The sequence below is a fragment of the Enoplosus armatus genome, chromosome 22 (genome assembly GCF_043641665.1).
Source record: "Enoplosus armatus isolate fEnoArm2 chromosome 22, fEnoArm2.hap1, whole genome shotgun sequence".
Taxonomy (NCBI): Eukaryota; Metazoa; Chordata; class Actinopteri; order Centrarchiformes; family Enoplosidae; genus Enoplosus; species Enoplosus armatus.
This window is the reverse complement of record NC_092201.1, coordinates 5,580,960-5,591,452: the sequence shown is the minus strand read 5'-3', so window position 1 is coordinate 5,591,452 and position 10,493 is coordinate 5,580,960. Positions and strand designations below refer to the sequence as shown.

Sequence of the window (10,493 nt, the reverse complement as noted above, 5' to 3'; positions counted from 1 at the left end):
TTCTTGACTATCATATTTATTAGTTGCTCTCCAGGACAGGCAGCGTGCCAGAACCTTTGATCAACTCCTTGTGGGTTTAGATTTCATCCAGCAGGGGCCGCGACAAAAATAAATGATCTGATCTTTGTTGTGCTGGCCGAATGACAGCAGCTCTGTCCAGGATGACTCACTCTCTCAGCGGTGTGCCATTCCTGACGCTCTCCTCTACCCATCAGCCAAATTGCCTTGATCCTCCGCTCATTGCCGCCTCTCGCGCTCACCCACCGTGGAGCAAGGTGGTCGTATCCTCGGGGGCCGGCGGCACTCTTTACATCCCATAGGGGTGAGAACGTGCAAAGCAGCGAGCAAATGTGTTGAGAGAATTCCTCACATTCTCCTGCTCGGTCCCGGTGGCCTGGCTCGGTGTTGGGTTCCTGGGAGAGAGGGAAGAGGAGCCAGGGGGAATCGGCTGCCGACTCAGCAGCTGACACCTCCTCTGATCTCTATCTCTTCCTACAGCCATAAACCAAACTGTCTGACTTTTCAGCATGGCAGCCACGTAAACAGAGCTTTCCTCGTGGCCTCAAGAAAGTCTGCCAGTTTTTGCCTCGAAGGAGCAGTCGGTTGTGGCGATGATGTGGCACTGACCAAATGTTGGCCTCGTTGTTCCCAAAAAACAGGCAAATTTACATTGGAGCTTTCAGGAAGACTGTCCCCTTAAAGCTATGAGTCTTTACTTACTTTAAAAAATATCTCAGCAGTTTTTGCTCTACTCGTCCACAGAAATGTATTTGATATAATGGGTTTGTTGGCAGGTGTTATTACATTAATGGTCTTCATGGAACCCTGAAGCAACAGGCCTTAAATCTGATTCTTGGGATTCAGATCACAAATAATCAGATAAATGCAATTAGCTGCACTGTAAAACAAAAAAACTGGCAGTACACCGAACAGTTTTTAGGACCTCGGTTTTTGTGAATCGACAACCCTGCTGAGTTTGCACACTTCAGGGTAAGACAGCTCACCATGTAAGGCTCGCAAAACTGTCTGATCACATGTTGTTAAACAGACGTTTTCACATCTTTCAGCTCACTTGGGATGCAATGTGATTACTGAGCTTAAATGGAGATCAATGGCCGTGATGTGAGGCATTGACCATCATTCAAAGTGCATGGCTGTCGGCTGCCAGTTCTAGGACTTTTTCTTCATCCGTGGGGTCTTCAAACATCGGAGTGATCGTTTGTGATTTGAATGTTGTAACGTACTGTAGGGCTCACAGCTCTTGTTTGACAAGATTAAACTTCATTGATCCCAGAAGGGAAATGTAGCATGACAGCCATGATAGCATTATATAGCACAGTATTTCTTTTGATCTCCAAAGACATCTTTATTAGCTGACATTCATTTTAAAAAGCAACAGATTTTCTTCATTTTTGTTTGCATGTCTGCAGTTCACAAAGTTCGGCGTTGGCTCCAAAATTGGATGCAGGAAAGGAATTCTTTATACTTGAAGTTTGTTGTTCGACCACAAGTTTTTGTTAGTAGGGCTTTATTTTCATTATCAATATGTTATCGACATATTTCCTCAATTAATCTATTAATAGTTTGGTCTATAAAATGGTGAAAAATGCCCACGATACAGTCAAATGTCTTGTTTTATTCACCCAACACTCCAAAATCCAAATATAATCAATTTACTATCATATATGAGAACTGAAATAGGCAAATCCTAATCCGAATGCCCATTTTTGCTTTGAAAAATTACTAAAATGATTAACTGATTATTAAAAAGCAGTTGCTGATTAATTTTCTGTCTGCTGTACACATTTAGAGGTAGTAGTATGTAACACCTACTGTATTTCCTCACCCTGTCTTGGATGTTTTGCTAACAGTCATCCAAACAATCTGGTGACAGATGGGCCTTTTTTACTTTTAGAATATACAGTTTATCTTACTGACATGAACATGAAAATTGCTGTGTCATTGGTTGGGATTAGTAAGCAGCGTAAAAGTCACCTCTGCCATGCTTCTTTTCCCCTTAGTCACTCTACGCCCAATTTAGCAGCAGACACATCTTTCTCTGCTAGGTGCACAAGCTTTACCCTTGAAAAGATATTTTTACTGGGAACACTCCCTTCTGACAGGCTGCGCCTTTGTCTTTCTCTGCGCAGCTCAGAGCTTGACACAATAATAATGAAGGAAGCAGAACAGCTCTCCTAATATATTTCAGCTTCTGCATATGTTCTAGTAACAGGGCTCGTCAGTCAGTATCGGGTTCCCAGAGGATTTGCTGCTTCTTCCTGTGTCACGGATTTACAAAGCAGCAGAGGAAAAAGAGCATAACCCAGTGCAGTTTTTGGCTGTTGAATTATACATTAGCTGATTCAGCAAAAATCTGTACCCCGAGCTCCTTTCAGGGTGGTACTGTTACTATTTTACAAGCCCCTGCTCTCTTGGATTGAAATCCAATTGTTCTCGATCGATCACTTCATCTCTGCGATCTGCTCGATAATGTAAAGTTTTCTAACTTGAGCGGAGGATCTCGTAACTCCTAAGTGGCTCCGGGTTGGGGATGGATGGGGAATGACGTCCTGTGAAGTACGAATGGTGCATCGGGGTTAAGCAAGAGTCTGTGTCAGAGTTGCCTCACACAACCGTAGAACAGCAGTGAATTTAATATCTCCAGGCTGTCATGCCAAAGTGTTGTTGGCACAGAAGCGGATTTTTATCCAGCTAGCCATGCTGGCTCTATGGATGTCAATGTCGGTCAGTCCACCACTTTGGTCCACACTTAAATAGCTCAACAACTATTGGATGAATTGCCATGAAATTTGGTGAAGACTTTCATGGCCCCCACAGGATGAATTGTACAAACTTTGGATTATGATCAAAAACCTGTAAAACTAATCACATTCCCATTAGCCTCAGCTGTGTTAGCAGGTTTGGCTGCTTAGCATGTTAATAAGCAAAAGTAAGATGGTGAAAGCATTATACCAGCTTAACATTAGCATGTTAGCATTATTATTTTGAGCATGCATGTGCACCTTCGCATTGAACTCAAAGCACTGCTGTGCCTGAATACAGCCTCACAAAGCAGTTAGCATAGCTGTAGCCTCTTACGCTACATTCATACATGCAGATTCAGAGTAGTAGACAGTCTCTGATCTGCATTGAACTCGTCAGTCTTATTTTATCATATATGAACATTTGTATGTATCGTATGTTTAAATATTGTTCATGAATAATATACATTTTCAATGAACTGCTGTGATTTTAAAGTTCTTTATGCGGAGGCCTGTGCAGCCTTGATGTGCTGTCTGTACATACACAGAGTATTATTGCCCGTCTATGCCAGCGATTCTGATGTCATTCCAGAGAAATCCCCCCCCCCCCCCATCTGCTGGTCTCCCCAGCTGTTGTTTCAATATCGTATTTTAAACCCCACGTTAATAAAACTGTAATTGAAAGAGCTTTGCGTCCTCCTGTATCCAGTTACTTACACTTTGGTAATATGCACAAAAGCTGTTTGTATGGCGATTCCCTCTGGTCCATTTTCTTTTGATTGATGTGTGGGTGTGTGCACTAAATAGATCCTATAATTGCAACAAAGACAGCTGACCTGACAATCGTGAACTGCAGAAGACACGTTCTCTCTCTTTCTTTCTGGTCTGCTACATTAGCTCTAATATATTCAGTCAAGACGAGGCAAAATCCATTTGCTGTGTTATGTGGGCAAGTTTCCATCTTACCTCCTTCTCTCCTCTTGTTACCCCACTCAGTTTTTATAGTTTGACTCTGTCTGGCTCCAGTCTAGAGCTGAAACAATTAGATGATTAATCGATCGATCGATCAACAAAAAATGAATCTGCAAGTATTTGGATAATCAATCAGTAGTTTAAAGGGAAACTCATCACGACGAGTACTCCTACTACTACTAACCCAGAAGAAGAAGACGATGTGAGCATTTATGAGGCTGGGAGGGTGTAATGAAAGACACTCTTGAGTTGCATCGTGGGAAATGTAGGATCCAGTGTTTTTGAAGCTTGATCCATACTAGGCCACTTAAAATCAGGATATCTGGACCTCTACTGCTTCAATTTTGACCATTCTTGTTTTAATCTGTCTCTTGTGAGGTCCCCAACTTTATGCAAGTGCAATACTAAATCGCTGGTGTACCCCTTTTTAAGGTATTTTTTAAGCAAAAATACCATATATATGATAGTTCCAGCTTCTCAAATGTGAGAATTTGCTGCTTTCCTTTTTCTTAAATCATAGTAAACTGAATATTTTTGGGTTTTAGACTCTTGGTCAGATGAAACAAGACATATAAAAGATGTCACCTTGGATTTTTCAGTGTGGAATTGTAGAATTTCAGGTGGACAGTGGTAGCTTACGTCTTATCCCTCACACACATCACATTAGTAGACTTAATATGGATGTAATGTGTACATGAATATTTGAGGGTATGTGGTCTCATGTTGTCCAATTCTGCCAAAAGTGCATTTGCGTTTTAGAAAAGTGTTATTATTAAAAAAGCAGCCTCAGCGTCACGCCAGTATAACAGTATTAGCTGAATGAATCTGGAGAGCTCAGCATCGCCTCATTAACAGTGCCCACTCTCCATTGATTGAAGTTAGACTCTGTCAATAACCCAGTAGTTTTGTCTATTCAGGCTGCCTTGGATTGCATAGTCATGTGCTTACACAGCAAATCAAGAGGCTGTCTCATTAATTTTCTACTCAGTGTGTTCCAGTTTATCTGCTCCGGTGGGACTAAAAGGTCCTGGTTTTCTCTCTTACTTCATTCAGTGATGTGTCAGAGGAGTTATGAAGAAGAGTGGCATGTGTCATGAAACCAGTAGCCATTTTAAATACTGTTGGGTAGTTAATTTATGCATCATACTTCATAAACTGATAATATGCTTTGCAAGTTAAATTTTATCTGCAGGTAACTTTGGCTGTCAGATACATGTAGTGCAGTAAAAAGTACAATATTTCCCTCTGAAATGCAGTAAGTAGAAGTATAAATTTGCACTAAATTGAAATACTCAAGTAAAATACAAGTACTGTGATATTGTACTTAAGTACAGTAGTTGAGTAAATGTATTAAATTACTTTCCACCACTGTTTTGCGTGATGTAATACATAACAATGTAAATTTATTTATTTTATATCTGATTACGACGACCTTTGCAGTGTTGTGATATAAATATCTCAAACATGTTCCTATTACATTACATACATTCTCTGTACATTAATTATGGAAGTACATTGTTCCGTGCATTAATGTTGACAGCATTACTCTTTAAGTATATTAAAACATGTTATTTTTAATAAGTTTTGCAGTTTGCGTATCTCCATTGTGGGATATATGAAATGTTTTGTTTGTTTGTTGTTTTGCCATCATGGGTTGTCTTGCCACTGCTGTTTATCAGCAACAGGGCCTCTCTGGTTGCTAAGGTGGGCCTGAGGCTCCCTGGCAGCCGAGAGCCCCTCGGGGCCCCAGAGCCCGGTGCTCTGTGACGCGCTGGGAATTCCCCCGAGTCTCCATCTCCCACCAGCACCCTGCAGGACAGGATGCAAACAGGGATGTAAAGGAGGATGAACCCAGTGCACTCAGCTTAGACTTATTTTTATTTGCTCAACATTTGTGACACATTTTAGTCTGACAAAACAATTTACAAGGGAAATGCGTGGCATAGAATAAGTGTTGTTTTTATTTGTTGGGGAAATGGGATCTTTAAAGATGAATTGAAGCTCAAATTGGTCTTTTTTTTTTTTAAAGTAAAATGGTGATTTTGCCTCATTATGATCCCAAACTGCATCAACTTTTTCCAGGTTTCCTTCACTGCTTGATTTCTGGATCTGAACGTACTGCAATAACCAAAACAATGCCGTGTATTTGATTCATGCAGGTTATATTATTCTGTTAGTGTTACTTACAATAATAACGCACAATCTGACCAGGCAAAATATCTGGTTATGTAAACTTCCTGAACAAACAGCTAAGGAAGCGTCAGACAGGATCGCCACTTGTTCTCCTGTGACTGGCTGTGACTGTTTTTACACCTTCCTTCTAAATAAGGCAGCAGGCTGCCAGGACATATGACCACCGTCCCGATTTGGGTTCTGGACACAGTATCCATCCGTCCATCCCATGATTGCTCAACGCCAATGAAAGTCTCACACACACACACACACACACACACACCCTCCCCTCCCCTCCTGCAAGTCTCCCATGTGAGGTTGAGCTGCATCAGGTCAGCCACAATTAGCCACAGGAAGACAGAAAAAATTGGTTTGTTAACCTTCAGAATAAAAGCACAAACTATCACAACTTGGGGAACATATTGGGGACATCATTAAATTCCTTTGAGATGATTTTAGGTTAATGCAAAGACTATAATCTATCTTGTACATACATTTTGTGATATGAAAATGACATTAAGGAGAAAATACTGTTCACGTTTTCTGTTGCTGTTAACTAAACTCATTTAAAATTTTGGCTTCTCCCCACCTTGAATATAGGTCTCTATCTTGGCTCAATCTGCCTGCAACTAACAACTATTTTCATTAATAATCTGTAATTCTTTGGATTCTCTACTTTGGACTTCTGTTTGTACAAAACAAGCAATTGTAAGACTTCATCATGGTCTCCGGGAAATTTATTGTAAAGTAAACCGTCTATATAACTATATATAACTATATATACCTATGTACACCTAAGTAAGGTGTTTGTGAGCCACCAAAACAGTTTCAGTGCGTCTCGGCACAGACGATTTGGTGGAGGCAACAGCATATGATTCACATCATTTTCATACTCATCTAACTATTCAGCGACTGCTCGTATGTTTTTATATGGAAGCATTAATTCAGGTTTTCCTTAAATGTGTAGTTTATTGAATTGGGTTTGGATGTTGAGACGAGGTGATGCAGGGACTCAGCATTTGATTCTTGCAACACAGTCACACTGATAAGGGTTTTATTTTGAAAAGCATCACAGGAAACGCTTCTTCTTATTCTGTCCGGCTTGTTTGACGCTGATGTGAAGGTGCAGTACCCCCCATCATTCCTATCAGAACTGCTGCTGCTGGGGTCCTGTAACTCTCTCTCTCTCTCCTCCTCTTCCTCCTCCTCCTCCTCCCATCTCCTACTTTTGATGGGGGGGTGCAGCGGTGAAGTCACAGTGATGTCATTTTAGGATGTGAGAGTCGGGCAAGGTGAGCTGGTTTTGCGGTGAGTGGTGTGTCCCCTCCACGGCCAGCGTTGCCTGTACAGAGGCGCGGAGCGGCGAAAGATGATCATCGCCACCGGCACCAATTCAAGCTCCGACGCGCTCTGTCCCTCTCCTCCTGCTCAGATCTCGGGCTATGGGGCCTTGATCTGCCTTGATCCCAAAACAAGCCTTTACCACCACCATGCCAAAGGACAAAAAACAAGAAGAGTTGCATTTTTAGGGCAGGTGACTTGCCCCAAAGGTAAACTGGATGGCCGTTGCGCAAAGGTGCCTCTACAGTATGTCCAGCTGGGCCAGGACGCACTGGACGCTGCCAGCAGTTCTTGTACTGTGGACTTCTCTCTGGGGGACCGTTGCATCTTATCCGATTCCGAGCAGGACTAATGCGACTTTATTGGAAAAGAAGTGGGAGACCCTCTTCTCCCGCTCCTATCTGGGTATAGCTGGGGGGAAATCGGAGCTGAACTGGGAGAGTGACTATTTGCAGGGCATCAAAAGAGTGCGACGACTGTACTGCAACGTGGGCATTGGGTTTCATCTGCAGGTGCTCCCGGATGGCAGGATAAGCGGTGCACACAATGAGAACCAACACAGTGAGTTGCATCCGGCAAAGCACTGGACCTGAGAGAAAAAAAGAGCGGTGTAACCCTATGCTGCAGGCTGTGTGAAAGTTAGAGCGGGTCACTTGTCTTGCATGATATTTAATGAGAGGTGTCGGCATGGTTGAAAGTTTCCGAAAGCAAAAACAGTGTCCTGAGCCTCACATCCGTGCGGTGCGAAATATCCTCCCAGGCCAAAAACATGACATGAATGCTTGGACCCAGTTTAGACGCTAACTTATTTTTACCCTGCGTCCCGCTGCACCAGGACACACACACACACACACACACACACACACAGACCCCGGGTCAGCACGCTGTAAACTACACTCAGGGCATCTTAATGTTGAAACTGGTCATAGGTGGGTATTTCTGAGGGCTAATTGAGCAGAGAGAGCATCATCCAGTCGCAATGCACCTGCAAGGTTACACCCATCACTGCTGCAGAGGCCAGGTCCTCGACTTTGTCCCCAGTCGCAGTGAGACACTGTCTCTGCTCTCCTAACATTGTGTTTCCTTCAGGTCTAATAGAGATCTCCACCGTGGACCGAGGAGTGATCAGCCTGTTCGGGGTGAGGAGCGAGCTGTTTGTCGCAATGAACAGCAGGGGAAGGTTATACGGAACGGTACGTTTGTGCGCAACTCCAGAGGCTCTGTCACACACACACACACACACACACACACACACACACACACACACACACACATCCTGCTCAGTGTAAGATGAGTTCATGTAGCTGCTGCATCCGTGGGTTTATGAGCACTGTTGTGTTATTAATATGCTCTGATGAGAGGGGGTTTCACAGAGAGCGCTTTAATGCCAAAATCACATCCTGTACTCAAGTAAAAGTAGAAATACCACAGTATAAAAGTACTCAATTACAAGTAAAAGTCTTGCACTCAAAACTGTACCGAAGTAAAAGTAGAGAAGTATTATCAGGAAAAAGTAAAAGTACTCATTATGCAGTGGAGTGGCCCCCGTCAGTGTGTATTAATATATATTATTGGAATATTGTGATTGTTAACATGTAAGCAGCATTTTTATATGTTATTTTAACTCAGTATACACATTTAGGTAGTTTCATGTTTAACAGTGCATCAGTAAGTGATGATAAATGCGAAACAGAAGTATAAAGTAAAATGGAGATAATCAAGTACCTCAAAGTGCAGTACTGGAATCTGTATATTTATGTATTTTGTTTATCAAAGCAGATAACAAACATTTCCCCTTCAGTGAACATTGACCTGCTAGATGAGAGTCAAACATTTCACTGAGCTGTGGTTCGTCTTAAAAAGTACATTAGTTATGACCTTCAGTCTAACGGCACATTTCTACGTGATATTCACAAATTTACAGTATCTGTATATTTAGGATCCTAAAATTCTAATTTAAGTTTTCTATGATACATGTTCAAAAATCACTGGAAAAAATATAATGTAAGACATTTTTAAACGTATAAAACGAAAGTTTCTTCAGTGTTACTTGTGAACATGTATCATTTCCACTACAGTAGAAACACTATACACACAGTATACAGGGCATACAGTACTTGATATAGTATTTGATGGTTAATAACTGTCCTGTTGATTTGTAATGAGCCTCTAGGATGAGTTTATTTAGCTTCATTAAAAAGAGACCAATGTGTAGCTGTCAGAGGGGAAAGTCAAATAAATGATGGTATTCTTCTAACATCTGATTTTACAATGAAAGATCCAGCAGCTTTAAGAACCTCAATACATTTTTGGTTGCGTTGATATTGATTTGATTTTTCTTTTTCTTACTCTTTAAAAGATAAAAGATATAAAGATGATATTTATTTTGTCCAAATGTGGTTAGAAATTTGCATTTTGTGGAGTACAATGTCTCTAACCTTGATGTGTCCCTGTGTCCTAATACTGTACATATTATTATTATTATTTAGTTACACACTTAGATGTAATATTTGATTCAGCAGTGAAAGCAGGAGGCTGGTATCTGCATTTGAAAGGGGCATTTCTTTTGCAGCAACATGCCACCTCCTCCAGTTTCCCTTAAAGCGTGCTTTGTAGGCAGCCTGTCTGCCCAAATGAAGGTCACGTGGAGGCAAACATGCATGTTGTGGTGTTCATCCTGTGTCTGTCGTGAGATTTACTGACCTTCCCTCTCTCTCTTTTTTTAGAGGGTCTTCGTGGATGAGTGCAAGTTCAAGGAGACTTTGCTGCCCAACAACTACAACGCCTATGAGTCTTTTGTTTACAAGGGCTTCTATATCGCCCTCAGCAAGCATGGCCGCGTAAAGAGAGGCAACAAGGCCACCACCGCCATGACTGTCACACATTTCCTCCCGCGACTATGAGAGAAACTGGCAATAACTCAGTCATTTGCACATGTGGATGTTCTTCCAGGTAACACAGAAATGCATCGTCATGACATACGCACCGATGGACTGCGAAAGAAAACACAAATATTTATTCTGTTTATATATATATGTATATTTGGATAGCTATCTTTGTATATGTACTGTGCTGCTTATTGTTTTTATGGACGGGGAGAGTTGAAGCCTTCGCCTGTCTCACTTTACCTTGGTGCTTGCTGTAACTGAACTACGTGTCACTTCCTTTTTTGAGATGGAGGGATGAGCTATATCCTGTGCTTTTAAAGAGTGAAATGAATACTTTTTATTACCTCAAAGAACCACT

At 41.7% G+C, this 10,493-nt stretch overlaps 1 protein-coding gene across 1 annotated transcript; it reads left to right on the top strand.

The window, feature by feature from the left end:
• Window positions 1–7,465: 7,465 nt before the first annotated feature.
• On the top strand, window positions 7,466–10,150 carry LOC139305137 (fibroblast growth factor 6-like). Its single transcript, XM_070929085.1, has 3 exons — window positions 7,466–7,808; window positions 8,337–8,440; window positions 9,974–10,150. Exons 1-3 carry the CDS (start codon window positions 7,466–7,468, stop codon window positions 10,148–10,150), a joined length of 624 nt encoding a protein of 207 aa, XP_070785186.1.
• The last annotated feature ends 343 nt before the right edge of the window (window positions 10,151–10,493 follow it).